General features: G+C 43.0%; 1 protein-coding gene across 2 annotated transcripts in view; it reads right to left on the reverse strand.

Annotated features, from left to right (window-relative positions):
* Window positions 1-71: 71 nt before the first annotated feature.
* Window positions 72-17910, reverse strand: part of ube2j1 (ubiquitin-conjugating enzyme E2, J1) — a 41328-nt gene continuing 23489 nt past the window's right edge. For both annotated transcript variants that reach the window (XM_023414866.2, XM_023414865.2), the window contains exons 5-8: window positions 12792-12897; window positions 7645-7774; window positions 7147-7275; window positions 72-3574 (exon numbers count right to left, since the gene is read on the reverse strand). In XM_023414866.2, the coding sequence (XP_023270634.1) occupies window positions 3287-3574; window positions 7147-7275; window positions 7645-7774; window positions 12792-12897 (653 nt within the window). In that variant the 3' untranslated portion in view covers window positions 72-3286. The remainder of the gene's footprint in view (window positions 3575-7146; window positions 7276-7644; window positions 7775-12791; window positions 12898-17910) is intronic.

Raw genomic sequence — 17910 nt, forward strand, 5'->3', positions numbered from 1 at the left:
GCTAACAGCAATAATGCAGATTCCCTGTAGGTGTAGTAAGGGATTATACAACCTGAGACATGGCAATCACATTCTTTCATTCAAGTCATTTATTTTGTTTATACACCAGTATACCAACCTTGGGCACAATAACTGAAGAGGCAGATACAGAGAGATTCGGAGAATATGAATATTTGAAGAACATGAATATTCACAGAGAATCTCTGCTGCCTTCAAGTGAAACCTGGACACATGCAGGTATAAGATGTTGCCCGAATAAGAGAGAAAAAACTACCAATATAGATTTGTTCCACTCAACAGGTAGACTGCTACGACTACCTTCGGCTATTTGTATGCTGCTAAGTTGCCGTACGTGTCCAAAAGCCATCAGAATGAATTTAAATTGCTTCCCAGTTCCGCTGAGTCTCATCAGAGTGATAAACCCCTACTCAAAGTATATCAAAGAAGGTAAATGTTAGACAGTGTTTGGGTCTATTTATACAAGCACGGGGGGGATGACTGTTTGCATACAGCTTCAGAGAGTGCAAGCCAAATGAGATTAACGCACAGGGATGTGGTGTGAATACCATGAAACAGCAGGGGAGACAGGGAGAGAGGCAGGGAGGGAGGAAAGATACAAATGAATGGAATTACACTGTCCACAGAAAGACATGACTTCCTGATTCAGATAAAGATGAGTAAAAACTGTTTGAGGATGTGAGAGAAAACATAGACCATGTTTACCGGTGCACATAATAATCCCTAAAATGATCGGTAAATGTCGATATGGCAACAACAGTTCAAAGCAGCTCATGCTATACTTCAGTAAGTGAGGCAAACAGCCACCCTTTAATTATTACTCTGTGTGCTCTGTTTTAGTGGCAGATTGGTACTTTTTCTTTCGCTGAAATTCAGCACAAATTAGGTGGTTGGCGTTTTGAAGCAAACGCTTGGCAATTTAGTGATTTTGTCAATAAGAACAAACTGATGAATTATGTGATAATGCTTCAAATTTTGAGTGAAAAATTTAATTAATAAGCCCAACCAGATGCATTTAAATCACCTTCGAAAATGAAAGTGTCATGAGATTATAGCAGGTGTTGCAACATATTCTGTGACCATGTTAAAAAACGCAAGCAGCCGTACACTCCTGTAACACTGTGTGACTTACTATGGATCGAAATCTATGCAGCAGAACTAGAGACAGCGTCTTCCTTCTGTCTTCCTCATCAAAATCTGGCACCTACATCACCCATAATGCAACATCGGGCGACCGGTACCAAAAACTGCAGTTCCTGTAATGGCCACTAGAGTCTGGCTCCAACAGCCAGTCAATCCCCACAGACTCCCATGTTAAAAAATCCAACTTTACAGCAGAAATAAATGCGTTTACAGCCTGTTACAAAAAACTGTTTTGTTTTCTAAAGCTAATTTCCCCCTTCATGACACCTGTTTATATAACTCACCTGTTTACATTTCATAAAGACTTATAGTTATGCATAATTGAGGGCGTGGCCTCTTTGAGTGACAGGTGCGTAAGCGCATGCTTGTCACAAGCTGGCATTCTTCCAAGTCACACACACGCCCCATCTCTTTGCTCATTTTTGGATTCGCTGGGAGTTAGGGGGCGGAGTCAAAAAACTGCCATGATGGCGACGATGGAGCAGCTCACTCTGAGCTTCAAAACTGCTCTTCAGAAACCTGTGTGTGACGTCATGGAGGCTACGTCCATCTTTATTTACAGTCTATGGTTATGCTAGCTAATGTAGTTCCAACACACATGCAGATTATTATTATTATTATTATTATTATCATTTTTTCAAACCTGTAGTCTTCAGCTCCAAACCCACGCTGACTCATGTGACATCACTTGAGGACACTTATCAGACTTCACACATCCCTCTGGACCCTTCACCCCCGTCGGAAACACATACACACACTTTGATGTGTACAAACAGAAGTGTTCCCCTTTAACGTGTGACCGCAGGAGCTGCTGTTGCAAGGAAACAGTCACACTTTTACAAGTGGCTGTTTCTAATCAAGTGATGTTAATGTGATTCATTCTCTAAAAAGGCGAAGAGAGAGAGGTGACCCACCTGACAATAACGTGTCGCTCTGTATTTTTCTCACATTTTCTCATGCTGAAAAACTAGTGACCCGTCTTCTGTTGACTCTCGACAGTTTGTTTTGTTGTTGTCAGCTTTTATAAAAAGGTGAGAGACAGTTGCATTTGGATGCAACATGTTTTATTGATTTTATTCAGATACTACAGGGTCACAGTTTCTGACAGACTGTGTCAGAAACTGTGACTTTGAGGCACGTTCGGCTGCTCGCTTATAGAAAGTGTGATAACATTCCTGCAACAGCTCGACTGCAGGCACACATGACAGTGGTCACAGAATATGGAGTTACACGCAAACGTTGGTAAATCAGCCTGCACTGATCGGTTAATGACAGATTCTTACAGTATCTGTTATGTACAGCTGCTTTATCGAAAACCTTCTTCAGTTCCTTAAATATTAATAAAACCTGCAGCCACACACGACAGACTGGTCTGCTGTAGACCAGCTTTCTGTCTGTTTATGTGGGAGACATCGGATCAACAAGCCTCATCGATTACTGCCTCCTTCCCTTCGTGCATTATTCTTATAATACACAGCGCTGCCACATCGCATCAGCTACAACATGATGTGACCGTTTACAATGTGAGAGACACAAAGGACCTACTGCATCTGCATGAACTAAAATAGTCACTGCTCCTCTATGTCTTTTCCACTGGTTGTTTCACTTGCACTGTTAAACGGAGCTCTGTGCCTAAGAACATAAAAAGGACATACATAAAATCCCCCATAATTCCATGTTGCTGACATGTTGTATTATAATTTTAATTAAATAATGGGAATAAGCAGCAGCCCGAGGATAGACAATTACATGGAAGGGGGGATGTGGTGTGTGCGGCTGCTGAGCTGATCACAAACAACAAAGCTTCCCATTCTTAAAAATGCATGACACGCTGGAGAGTAAAATTCACATTGATTAAAAGACACCCTGGAGGTGTTGTGGTGAGTGGAGCGCCTCCCCTGCAGGAATGAAAGTTCCTCCTCGGTGGAGACCGAAGCCTCTCCGCTGACGAGCAGTACACCAGAAAGCGTGCGTCAGCCACTGCCTCGGTTCTGCTTCCACATCAGTTGGTCATAGTTCGTTTGGGGTGGTGGCAGGAAGGGCTGACTCGGGGGTGAGGAGAGGGAGGGAAGGAAGGAGGGAGGGAAGGAGGGAGGGAGGGAGGGAGGGGAGGCCTGGTGTGTGGTCACAGCTCGTAGTCAAACTTGTACTCTTGAGCCAGGTAGATCCTGCGGAAGATGAGCGCAGCCAGAGCCAGAGTGAGCACCACGATGAGGACGGCGGAGCCCGCGTGGCTTTCCTCCTGAGGCTGACGGGGGGGCGCGGCGAAGGCCGGCCTATTGGCCGCTTCTCTGCTGTCTCTCTGAGCCTGGTGGCTGTGCTGCTGGGTGCGACGCTGCCGGGGACTGAGAGGCCGGCCGGTGCCGGGGGTCGTGTGGGGCGGGGATACCTCAGCGGCGGGAGACGCCTCTGGCTGTGGAGGAGGACGGCAGTGAGAGTATCAGTGAGACAGAACCCGCATTTAGAAGGTGAAACAATTAGTCAACTACACTGTCCAGTGGATCTGACTGTGCTGCTTTCGGGTGGCGCTACAGCTCAGTCATGGCGATGTTGCACCTCTGATATCCACTGGAAACTGTTCAGAAACACAGCATCTGTTCTTCAGCAGCTGTATTTCTAGTACAGTTTAGAGTTAATTTGCTGACAGCTTCCGTGTACAAGTGTAATTACATTCTTGCAGCTCATTTAGATGTGTGCTATGTGGCTGTAAATGAACTTGAAGGGGTTTTCAAATGGCTCCACATGGACTCAAGTTTTCCATAATCCTCAGCTAATCAACTTCCTGCCTGAACAGTCACAGTCAGTGTAAGGCAGCGACGCATGACGTCGTCTTATCAACTAACTTCTTTCCTTCTCTGCTGCGCCGAGGCAGAACGAAGGACAAACACCAACACACCCTGTTTCCTTACATTAAACCTGGCCACAGTTTTATTGTGCGAGATAATGTACTCATCAGCTGTTGTAAGCAGTTCATTTGTAATACAAGTCACCGAGTTTCAACAGAGGCAGAAGACGATCGATTCCCTTTCATTTCTGAACACTGACGACTCTCCGAGCGAGAGACGCAAAGCCCGAACCGGCTGACCAGCTCGGAAAAGTCGCACATCTGGCCAAAGTTAGTTACAACATCCTCTGCGAACACAGTACTTCAGATATCTTCATTACTGGGTGTGATATAATTATAACTAAATTTAAACACTAATCATTTCACTAGAGTTTCCATTTATTTTGTTAATTCTAATTATGAATTATAAATCCAAAGTTTATGGTTAATCATTTATGAGACTCAATTTAAGAACGATGGAGGCCTCTTTTCTGTCTCCTTCCCCTCAGTCTCTGAGCTCTGCAGGCAGCTCCCTCCTCCTCATGGAAAATGGTAAATGGACCTCACTTATATAGCACTTTTCTAGTCTTATCAACCAATCAAAAGGCTTTATAACACACGCCACATTCACCCATTCACACACACATTCACATACACTGACATCGGGGGCAGTTTGGGGTTCAGTATTTTGCCCGAGGACGCTTCGACATGTGGAGGAGGAGCCAGGAGGAACCGAACCCACGGACGACCTGCTCCACTACAGGTGGACTCCAACAAAGGTGTAGAAATGTCTCAAAATTGAAAGTGTCTGAATACTTATGTCAATGTCATATTTCAGTTTTTCATGATTATCGTTATTTTTTAGCAAAAATGTGCAACGTAACAACATGTGAAAAAAGTGAAGGGGGTCTGAATACTTTCTGAAAGCACTGAAGAATCAGTGCAAGGCATTTTTCTCCTTTTCTGTCCCTTCACAGAAATGATGTGTAATTCATGAACTTCCCGGATCAGCACAATTAAAAACTGCTATAGTATTAGAGTTAGTTAGAGAGAAAATTGCAACGCTCACGTCCATTTAAAGTGACCAGTGCAGACAGACTGAGTCCTCTGTGGTGGACGGGAGGCTGTGAGGAGAATGACTAACAAGCTGTGCCTCAGCTTTTTGTATAGAAAACTGAAATTTCACCCAATTAGATAATGGCTGGAGGGATCCTGGAGAAACAGGCAGTCTTCTTACATCCCTTGGTACAGCAGCATGGCAGTGTTGGATACCGTGGGGCGGCCTGTCTCATTCTGGACAAATTCTAAGTCTTTTCTCTCCAACTTGCAGCGATAGACGGTGAACCCTCTTCGGTTTTTCCCGAACTCAAACATGCCAATCTCAGTTCAGCCTCTGCTCCGCTCCTTCAGACCGTGGCTGCGATTCTGTGGGTGGCGACTAGCGCCAAAATCAATCCTCTCAGGCGACCAGAGCTTTGCCCACATCATCAGAAGTGGTGGAAAGAGGCTGTGGAAACACAAGCTTTCGAGCTCCCGTGACACATTCACAATGATGTTAAGAGAGAGCGCTGATGTCTGGCTGCTTGATTTCACACACTAACAACAAACACAGCTGGCAGGGCGCTGCTGCACAGTCAGCATGCAGAATCACTTCCTTCCATACGAATTCAAAATGATTTGGGAGCTCAGTGGGCCGTCAGCAGGTGATGAAGCATGCCACCAATTAAAAGGAACAATGTGAAAGATGGGTAATTGACTACAGGCAGGCAGCACATAATCCTTTTGATTGTACACTGTGGAGACCTGGAGCACCCACGGCTCTGTCCAATGTTTAGGAGCTTAAATGGATTGAAAAACAAAATGCAGAATGCTACAGACACGTCTGTCTTTTAATTATGCCAAACATCAGGTGAAGGAGGCTGAGCGGGGCGAATGGAAACTCTCAATATGCCTCACAACATCGGCTATTCCCAAACCTTAACCGTTTTGTTCCCCCGCCCCCTGTGGAAGAAGCATGTGAACTGACTGCATCTTTATCCTCCTGCAACATTACGGAGGAGAACGGGAAGAAAAGGAGAAGAACTGAATTCTATTCACAAACTTTATCAGGAACAACAGCTGCACGTTGCTTCACACGCCTGAAATTCAACTTGAAGAGTAACTTCAAACCAGACTGAAAGGCAGCGTGCGGCACCACACCCAAATGTGATGTCACAGTGTACTGACACACACACACACACACACACACACACACACACACACACACACACACACACACACACACACACACACCCGGGAGGACACTGTGCATCCCTGCAGCAAGGTGAGAAGTTAAATCAATGGAGGTTGGAAAAACACGATGTAAATTGGGCAATTTGAAGATTTATACGATCAGATGATATAAAATTTGTTGTCAAATATTTTTCTATACTACTTCTATACTTCTATATCTCTTTAATATCTCTGGTTGTATAAAGACATTACTGGCAATGCTGCAAACGAATGAACAGGACCGTTTTATGGTGGTGTTGGATATTTGTATTAATGTGATGATGTCTCGATTTGATATTTCATTTGCTGCACAAGCTGAGGTTTTTACCAACAGTCTTTATTACCTTGGTGAATAAAATACTCTCATAATTGATAGAAATTATATGATAATGATGTTAACAAACCAAAATTGCTAAAGTTTTTAGACTGACTTCCTGATTTCCTCAGATTTTATTTTTTATTTCGATCCCTACTAGCAACAGCTAGTGGAGTGGGCTGCAGCAATGATTTAAATAAATCCAGCAGAGTGAATAATTCAGGAGGTAAACTCAGCGGCTCCCAGCTGCATTTTAAAAAACAATATCACCTTGACAAAAATATATAATTATAACTAAGGTGACTAAGTGGTTAGTGTCATATTTCTAGAATATGCAAGGTAATTGCTTTAGCATGATAAAATGAACTGAAATTGTAGATAGTAAAACATGTGAGAACAACAAAACAAATCATTTATGATATTATTGCAAGTCATTTTTTGTTTTTACATCATTTGAGGTTGATAAGCTACAAACATATAAAAACCAGAGGGACAGCCTCTTCTGTAGGTGGTGGTTTGGCCGTAGGCAGGGTATGTGCCGTCCTGTTTAACCCCAGAACAGTACAACACCTACCTGTTCGGCCTGGGGCCAGTCAGCTTCTTCCTGGCTGGCAGACGTGGAGGAGTCTCCCTGGGTGAGTGTGGAGGGTTTGCTCTCTGCTCCTCCGCTCTCGCTCGCCTGTCTGGATAAACTGGACTCCGCCTGCATCAACACACAGACAACTGCGTACAACTCCTCGTCCACACTGTGCATTCCCCAGACAACATTAAACAATGATAATAACAATAATAATATACTGGACTGTGGGCTCAAGAGAAACAGATGTGACTGGTTGTTACCATAAAGTAAAAAATGTTAGAGTCCAAGCAGGACAGACAGTAAATACTATCTTCAGTCACTATTTATTTCTTATCACTTTGCCTGTTTCAATGTGATCGTTAAGCTACTGTCAATGCAACTCATCCCCCCAACTGCAGATTTTATTCACATAGTTACGCATATAATTTAAGTAAAAGTCAACAAGACAGAGGAAGTTATTGTAATTGCAAGCGTTTTTTGTTTTTTTTTTACCTTGAAGTTGATTTGCTGAGCCAGTTCTTTGGCCTTGTGGTCCTCGGCGCTGGGATGACTGTTGGGGGTCAGGGCCAGGAGGGCGGAGCGCATGGAGCAGCCACACGCCTCGCAGCAGAAGTCCTGGGACCTGCCGGAGAACAGGCGGTACATGGTGAGGTCATGCTGCTGCAAAGGCACCTCTCATCCAACGCTTTGACGTTCTGAGAGCATCGATATTTTTCACTAAAATACATCACGCTACGTGGATGCAATGAAGTGGGATTGTGATTCCAGCTACACGTCTTATTCCACTATATTGCATTAACCGCAAAGCCTTATTTTAAACACACAATATCACAACCACGTGCTTCAAGATTCTACTGTTTTTCAACCTAGGTTTTATTCTCCTCTTGGGCCACATTAACTTTTCTCTCACCATCTCTGTTGTAGAGATTTGGGAAAGGTGCCTCCAGCAGAATAAGTACAGACCTGAGCAGGTAGAAGTTCCTGAGACTTTCCAAAAAAACTTTAAACTTTCATAAATTATTTCAAATTCTTGTGTCTGTGTCTGACTGAAAGTTCACACAGAGATTTGCTCTTGGTATTAGCAACTGTAGCTTAAGGATCTTTCTTCCAACTTTTTGGCTTTCCAATAGCATTTACCGCGTAGTACGAGCCTGTCACTTCCTGTCACTGGCTTGCCGCTAGTATATGTTGTTTTGTGAACGTTAGAAAAATAACCCGGCTAAACTCCTAGTAAACTTCCTAAAGAGTTTACAACCAGTCCAGGTAGCACCTGCTAGGAGACGTTAACCTGATGCACCGATTAAATAGTTATATAATTTAAAAGCTGTTATCTCTGTCAAGTGACAACAACACTGTCAGTATAGTCAACATAGTTAAGTAGCTAACTAGCTACGTAGGATGATGACGTCCCCACTCATAACACAAAACTCTTGATTGTGATGGTTTCTCCAACGGCTGAAAAAGACGTCAAGAGAACACCAGATCCATTTACCTCATTACTCTGGTAAATAAAACGTGTTTAATCACATTAATAATTGGTTAAACTTACGCCTTAATCTAAACCCAACTAACTTTAACCCTAAAATCAAGTCCTGCTCCTCAACCAGCCCCTTGAAGGAGAGTTGATTTCCCAAAATATCTTGACTGTGGCAGTGTGAACATGAATGAACACACATACACAATTATTTTGGAGCAGTGAACTGGGCATCCAGTCAACAGTGTGTTTGATACAGAGCCCCAGTTTAGATTTGCTGGCTGACGTTGTAGAGTGTGCCGTGGTTGATACGAACAAAGAAAGAGAAACCAGACAAAGAACTCAGGCGTTTAAATGCATTTAAATGTCAAATCCCACAAAGTAAACGGCCTACGCAGAGGATGACTCACTAAGTTATCTGCCAAAGAAAAAAAAAGAAAAGTCCCGTCATCCGGTGCTCGGTCAGTGGTAATGTTGCACCATGATTATGACGTCTGAAAGATTTTTAGACTGAGCTGCCCATGAGTGCGTTTATGTCATTAGCTGTTAGAGCGTCTTCACCACCCGTGGCAGGTCCTTGCTTGGAGGTCAGACCTTTGCACGCACCTTTAGGCCTCATGTCAGTCCTGGAGGTGAGGTTCAGTGCCATATTGCTAAGAGAAGGATCAACGCAGCTGCTTAGTGCAGTGATGTGGAAAAAATATAAAAATAATGCATCAAATAAAAGAGGTTTCTGCGGATTTGTCTTATAGAATCTAATCGTCTCTTGCAGCGGCTAATGGACTGATGTAAGAGCTGCAAAGAGGACTGTACAGCTCCTCAGGTTAAAGGTGGCATGGATAGATTTGGATACATCATGGTATTAAACGATCCAAATCACAGTCTTCCTCCGGAGCAAAAAATGGGAATTGGATCCTATTCAAGTGAAGTTAAGATGTAGATGGGGAAGAAGCAGGGCTTATTAGGCATCCGGCGTTTCACAAGGCACGGCAAATGTTCTCTTATGCCTCCAGTCATCACGCCACTGGACTATGACAGCTTTAACAGGCAGTTTACGTCTCCTAAAGCGGACGCCACGCAGACAGACTCCGTGGTTGTTTGATGGACGACCGTTAGAAGCCTTTTAGGCAACAAGCGCTGATCGTTGAGGAAAACACATCTCAGCACGGAGAGACGCCAAAGCTGGTGATTTGGCTTGTAAAATCTGGGACGCATGCTGAGAGGACAGCAGCGAGTTTAACGATGTTGTGTCAATCATTGGTTCGTGAATCATTAAGTTTTAACGCGTCGGTATTGTGACGCAGTGTGTTTGTTCATTTGAGTTAAATAAATAACTTTGTGACAGATGTATCTGTGTGTGTGTGGCCTCCCTTACTGCCCCCCCCCCCCCCCCCCCCCCCAAGTGGAAACAGCAGAGTGGGAAAATTTGTCTCTTTGGTAACTTTCCAAAAAGACAATCCAACAATCGCGTGGGGAGATCTAAGCGTAGTCAGGGTCTTCACTGCGTCCGTCGCTTTTTGTGTGTCTTAAAGTGTGTACTCTTGTATGATTGCTCCAGTCAGGATTACAATGATACATTCTCTTGGAGAGAAATTGGGGCGGCAGTAGGATGCAGCCAGGAGGAGGTTGTGATAGCGGGCTTTTCCCCCGGGGCCTTCGAGAGTCGCCATTTGGAACAATTTTGTCCTCGGAGTCAGACTTGAAGCCATATCCATTACATATAGACCACTCTCAGAATAGTGTGGCTCCCAAAACAAGAGGTCTTTTCAAGAAAAAAAAAAAATAGATGTAGGGCTGTCAAGTAAAAAGTTGGACCTCAGATAAAGTTTGCTGCAGCACAATGCAGAGGCCAATCAAAAATGTGCAAACGTATATTCACACAGCTACTATTTTATACTTGTTATAAGTTGTAAGATCCCGTTTCACAGAACAAACATGCAGAATGTTAAATATATAAAGTATGGCATGAGGAGTTTCCAAAACGCTCGATCCGAAGGCTTCCTTGAAAAAAATAAAAATAAAAACTGCCCCTTGAGTTGAGTTGTCAAATATTAATGCATGCTGTGACAGCTGCCCCCCCCTCCGGCCCACTACAGGCGAGTCACACAAGTCTATGGCTAGACAATCATTTACACAGCTTGAAGCAACAGAAAATGTTGGCACCCTTCTCCAGGAGATAGAGGGAAATGATTACTGCACCGAACTACTGTACCCAAAAAAACACATTGCAACTTTACATAATTCAACTGACGGGTGGTGGAGACACCATTCGGGGATTATGGGAAATATACTTTGAGGGTGGGGATGTACAAAAACTATTAGAGAATACTATATCAGTGTATTCCTTCATATTCTCTTTCTGTAAAATACATATTTATTTTTGTTATTCTGATGTGATGTTATGTGATGTTAAAAAACGTTGGATTTGTTGAACTAAATTACCTCATTTGTAGCAGTAACTGTTAACTGAAAATGATCTTTTACCAAGTGTCCACATCCACCAGACCACACCTCCGCGTTAGTCCCGCCACATCTCAAGCTAGCCAACTCCGGTGGCAGTTCACTTGTCAGTCGTGAACTTGACAAACTCTGAAAACCTGCCGTGCCTTCGCCGACTGACAGCTCTCACCGTCACCCGGGGCACAGAAACCGGAGATCAGGATCAGAAAAACTTTATTGATCCTCGCAGAGAAATTGCTTTTTTATTATACAGCACGTCGTTAGGAAGGAAGAGGAAGTAAAGAAGTAAAACGCCACTGTCGACCGCGAAGGCCGAAGCCAAATGGTCTGGCTTAGGGAGGATTTTCCCTTTGCGTCACCAGCCGTGTCCGCCTTTACTGTCGCGACACAAAGCTCCGCTCCTCTCGCTCCTGACTTGTTATTTTCATTACCGCCGCACAATGAATCTTGGGATAGGTTGGGCCATGAAGGATCCATCAATCGGAGCATTAGGGGCACCGCTGTACTGGAACCAGTTTTCAGATACAGTCTCTCCGAGGGATGAAACACACACAGTGACTGATTGATTCCTTGCTAGGGCCGCGAGCTTGTCCATCTTATTGCTCAGTGACCTGATGTTGCCGACGATGACAGGAGGGAGATTCGCTCTCCTCCACCAGAGACCCATCTCTGTTTGCTTGACACTTCGTTCCTCCTTCTACATCCTCTGTGCGTCCCCCTTGATTTCTGTGCGGGTGTCTGTTGTTCTGGCGGCAATGCTGGAGTTTCTGTACAGCGGTAGCGCGGCTGATTGATAGCATTCAAAAAAAAAAAAGGTAGCTGAATGAAAGAAGTAACTCCATGGTGTCTTTTCACTAACCCCTAACCCTGGAGATGGCACAGCTTAAATAAGTTACAGAGAAAAAACTATAAAAAGTATGAAGACACTAGAAACCTAAAAAGTTAGAAAAATAACAAAACAAGCAGGAGCCACTGCAACAGGCTGCACACACACACACACACACACACACACACACACACACACACACACACACACACACACACACAAAAGAGAAGTGCTGCCTCAACCTTGGATTGAAAAAAAAGAAGGGTTTCCATCAGGGAGATAAGCAGCCACGTATTTATAGCAAAGTGCGTCTTAGTGTCGATCTCATCTCCATGTGCTAATGAAACAGCCGGCTGATCAAGACCCCGCCTCATCTGCTAATAGAAGAGCGACTTTAGCTGGATTTTATCCCTCTCTGGCTTTGTACCATTTTCTCTTGGGGGGGGGGAAGCAGTGTGAAAAGAAGAGCAATGTGCCCATTCATGCTCCCTCCAGGGACCGGATATTTTGGCGATAATGAATTTGTCATCTTGCATTAGCAGGACCGGCTTGGGCGGGCTCCTTTCCCTTTGTGATTAGGCAGTTATTAGCAGGAGCCGTGTCCTCCGGGGGCTCAGGTGCTGATTACGTTCACATGCTCGTACGGTGTCGATGCCACTGAACCGGCGTCATGCGACGTGACGCCGGCACCGATATCATCATCTACCTGCGTGTTTGTTCGTCCCACTGGCAAGATCATATTATCTATATGATACACGCTGTTCCACATGGCTACACACATTTCCCTCATTATCATTCTCTATCCACAACACTGCATGCACAACACACACGCTCTGCAGAGAGTAAACATTGGAAAGATTTTCATCTACCAAATCTTACTTTTTGGCAAGGGCCCTCCTCTCCTCTGGGGTATAATCAAGAGATCCTATCGCTCCTTCTCCTTTTGTTGGCATGAATCCGATGATAGCTATTAGGGCAGTTCGGACTGGAGAAGAAACAGACAGGAAGAGAAAATTAGAAAATTTAAAAACAGAACATGTTAAACATTGCTTGTTAAAACAGAGAAAGTTAAACTACATGACAGGTTGCACATGTCGTCATGTTCAGAACCCGGGTTACGTAAGTGGGAATGATGCTTTGTTTTGTGAGTGTAAGCCCGGATTTAGCCCCGGCGTCTGTGAGGACATCTACCATGAGTCTGTACTCACACATTCTCCAGCTGGCAGGAGACACGCTTTACAATATGGTCGAGGTCAGGGGTTTGTTTGTGTCTATGTTATGACTGGCTGTGTTTCATCTGTGCTCTGGTTGATCCAATATACTGAATGAAGCATCTGGAAACCCTTTATATCTGTCTTTGACGGATAAGCCTACATTGAAGGTTTTTCCACGTTGGATTTTATCTTAATAACTATCAAACATCCACACTGACATTACATGCACTCCAGTATTCTGGGTTTGAATGTTAACGGACCATTCCAGAGGTATCGCAGTGCATCGGCCCAGTAAATCCTGTCTGCTTAAAGCCATTTCACAATTAATGTGGCACTGTAATTTTTAAATGGGTTTTTCCCACTTTACAGGGGCTCATTCATTTCGGTTCTTTTCATCAACTCACACAGACTTACCCAACACAGCTAACGCCTCATAATGAAACACACATCAACACTGGTTTTTGTAAAAATGTAATTGTGTTAAAGACTTCCCTCTGATGAAAAATAAATAAACCTGAAACCTCGTCAGCACACACACACAGAGAGAGAGAGAGAGAGAGAGAGAGAGAGAGAGAGAGAGAGAGAGAGAGAGAGAGGGAGAGAGGGAGAGTTAGTATTAGCACAGCCACTCACACTGTGTCAGCCACTGCTAGTTACAAGCTACCAAACAGCATACACAGATAAAAGATGCTAACTACGCTAACTGTATTGATACGTCTGCTAGTCTCTGATTCTGGTCTCAACAGACAGACTTCTGATCCGAGTCTGGGTCTGACTGAGGCTCAAACATGTGGCTGAGTCTCTCCGATGTTTCCTCCTCGAACCATCGTGATACTCTCTGCTCTTTCACCTGTCCACCTGGGGCAAGAAGCGTAGTGGGCGGGGCTGAAGTCCTGATACAGATTTCTTAATGAGGAAGTAAGCTAAGTAAGTTTTAGCTGCATGATAGCACATAAATGCACCACCCCTTCTACGTTCACTCTCATTGGTTGATCAGACCTTGAGAGTCTGCATATTTCTTAGTAAACAAACCGGCGTTAGCAAAGAAGTAACTCTGCAAAGTCATAACACTTTGAAAGGAAAAGGTCAGGCAGCGATATGTTAAGGAGAAGACAATCACACTTTCTGTGGAGGGACTGTTGCACCATATCAGTTTGAGCCAGAGTATACTGAGAACGAAATGGTGCTGAGGTGAGCAGAGAGAGAGAGAGAGAGAGAGAGAGAGAGAGAGAGAGAGAGCACAGATGGTGGTGGACTATGTGTTCACAGCAGAATGATTTCAGCGCTCACCTGAATCCTGCTGTGTTGGACACTTTTTAAAAAAATTTTTTATTTAAGAGGCTCAAAAATTAAATGGAAGAAGTGGCCGGTAGCTGAAGGGGCCTGATGGTACCCTGTCTGATGACCAAGTTAATTTACTTTCACCATAATAAACCTCTGGCTACTTCTTCCTTTGAGTTAGCCAGTGCAGACTGGAGACATACCACGTGCTCCTGGAGTAGTTTCTCACAGGAGAACATCTTGGGAAGGAGGAGAAGAGCTGCTTTTTCCTACTCTGGGTTCAAGGGTACGGATAATGCTGAAGCCCCGGTGTAATTAACAGATTGACTATTTACTGCAAATAAACTAGGCACTTATATCAGAAACTACAAAGCTATATGTACCTGTTATAAATGATCTATAGATTTCCATTTGGTCGTACATCGTAAGTTTGTTAAACTTACTATAAGAGTGAATTAAGCTTCTTTCAGTAGCATTTTGAAGCTGCTGTCGACTGAAACTATAGAAACCTTAACTGTTTGATACATACACACAAAAATGTTTCCTCTCAGATGTTGTGATCTGTATTGAAACTCCCTGACGACTTCTTCTTTTTGTGGCTTCTCCACAAAAAGCCTTGCCTTGTGTTGCAGCCTTTGACGACTAGTCATTAACAGTAAAATGATCCCTGCACACACTTAATGTGTGATACCTCCCTTGGTGTGTTGATATCCTATTCTGGATGTTGGACTGCAATGAGCCGTGACCTGCGTTGGTCGGCATTATCTGGCAAACAGTCAGAATGAACTTGTATGAATGTGTAAACGGCCATATTGTTTTTCAGACCCAGGATCGAAACGCTTCATGGTTTGTGTTTTGTTGCAACAGTCTGGCCTATGTTTTATGTTTTAAAAGATTGTTCATGATTATTGTGAGTTTGTTTTGTCAGGCAAAGCACTGAATTTTAAGGTGGGTGTAGAACCCGAACATTTTATTTTGAAAGTTCAGAGAATTCAGAAAGAAAAGTTAAAATAATGACATGACTGGCACTACCAAAAAAGTGTAAGTGGATGGTAGTTATTTGGCCTGAACAAGCAAAATAACTGGTATGGGCTTTTAATGCCCTTTAACACACTCCGTCGTTTGGCAGATCAATTTTATTGATACGTATAAACACATTTACATTTACTCATTCGGCAGGTGCTTTTTTTCCAAAGCGACTTACAATTGAGGGACAACACTAAAGCTTCTGCAGCACAGTGTGAGAGACCTTGGCGTAAGTACTAAGTACTACATAAAAGGAAATGCGGCATTTATTTTATTTGCTCTGAGGTTAATTACTTCCTGTTTGTGCTTACAACAAGATAAGTTGAGCCACTCAGAAGTCATGTCAGAGCTACAGTACATGGCAGCACAGTAAAGGCATCGGAAGATCACCTTATTCTTTACATCTGGCAGCCGCCAACGCTCTTTGATAAAGTCCACAAGAACTGCACTCAGGGAATTATCATTACATCTGTGTGACAGTACACGTACATACTATTGATGCGCCTCATCCATGAATCCTGATGTTTACACGCACAAACTCCAAAAACCTGATCATAATCAGGATTATTATTCTGTCTAGTCACAATAATTTACAGCAGCCACCACCATGAGCACCTCTTAATAATTACACCTCATTAACTCTCCATTATGGTGTGTAACTTACATTTTGGGATGACCTTCTTAGATCATGAAGAGACTCTTAAACCATTACAACGCCAAAGTGAACATGAACTGAATTATGAATTATGGGAAATTTTGAATAATTCATTTTCATTACAATGAATTTATCTTATGGCAACTTTGAACATTCCCTTCATAATAAAATGCTGTAACTTCTTCAACACCAACCTGTATCTGCTGCTGAAAAACCCTCTGCTTTTGTGATGTATTAGATTGACGTTTCCCCCCGTCAAACTGAGCTAGTGGTGTACGCTCTTCACACCTTGTCAAATCATGAAGGTGCAGTGAGCTTTGAGATGGAAACTCATTACATAAATTGGACTGCACTTTAATTTGAATTAAGTAGAAAAAAACAGAAAACTCAAAGTAAGAGTAGAAAGTTAGTTGAAGCAGCAGCACATTTTAGTTTCGCAGCAGAGTGTCTGTAGAGATAAAGTTCTTTTCAGTGCCAGCTTTCTAACTTCTGAGTTTTCTTAGGTTCTGAAAAAGATGAATGGATCCGCGTGCATACGGACAGTATTCACACCTCTTCAGTTTTTTCACATTTTCTTATGTTTTCCCTCATCAATCTACACTCAACACCCCATAACGACCAAGTGAAAACAGAAACTTTACTAAAAAAGAAAAACTATTCTATCATAAACTAAGTTAAACTATCTTGCTCAACCTCCTGAGCCAGAACCACCCAAGTCGTGAGGTGCAGAGCTCGGAGTCAGGACCGTGTCGAGGGGGAAGGCTACGAAAAATATTTCTGCTGGAAACATCTGTATTATAGACTCCAATCGAGGTGTAGAAACATCTCAAAGGTGATCAGGAGAAATGGGAGGAACCTGAGCTAAATTTCAAGTTTCAAGTGTCTTAATAATTATATCAATGTAGATTTCAGTTTCAATTTGCAAAAAAAATTTTTTAAATTCTGTTTTTATGGGGTATTAAGTGCAGATTGATGAGGGGAGTCTGAATAATTTGAATGCTACTTTTTCTATTTGACAGCCTGTGTGAATGTAAATTAAAAATGTGTGGTAAAAAGAAATTGGCGGTCTTATTTTCAGACACAAACACTATTAAGTACAAACAGACCAAGAAAACAGCTTGAGGAAAAATGTATAAACATATTCATAAATAAGTATATATTCATATATGTATCTAAATAAATAGGAATATGTAAAATATGGAATTTATAAATCTTCTACAAAGTGACATCAGAGGGAATGTTTGAATTACTTAGCCACACTTAATTAAATATGTAGGCGTATCATACGAACTAAAGCAGCAGCCAACAGTAATGAGCATAACCAGGGCATCACTACAGCTGGCCTGCCTGTAACGCTCAGAACCCAGTGTAATTATAGAGCCGGGCCTCCTGCGGTCATTCCAAGCAGGATGAGACACAACTTGTACACAACATTTTAAGAACACAGCAGGGAAAGTCAAATCTCCAAGGCATGGGCAGCCATGTGACATGCAGCATGTTGGTAAAAAAAAAAGAAGAAAAAGAGCTTTAGAACAACCTTCCATCTTCCACTTAATTGTGTTATTGATTTAAACCTTTTTTCTTTTTTTTTTTGGTTATGAGAGGAAACCAGTAGGGAGAAGTGCTTTGAGGAAGATGCACCGTGTCCCACTGAGTTCCCACTGATTAAAGTCTCATGCTGAGAAGGAACATGAAAGCAGAACTCAGCAAAAGGACGGATCGCCAGAAGAGAACTGAAATGAGTTCTTGGTAGAAACAAATTATCAACTTTGACTCTGAACATGCCCTTCTGCCAACAAACAGCCTCACCTTCTGGTATTCA

The sequence above is a fragment of the Seriola lalandi genome, unplaced genomic scaffold, assembly GCF_002814215.2.
Source record: "Seriola lalandi dorsalis isolate HSWRI2012SDOR001 ecotype SW California unplaced genomic scaffold, Sedor1 jcf7180002054544, whole genome shotgun sequence".
NCBI classification, from domain to species: domain Eukaryota; kingdom Metazoa; phylum Chordata; class Actinopteri; order Carangiformes; family Carangidae; genus Seriola; species Seriola lalandi.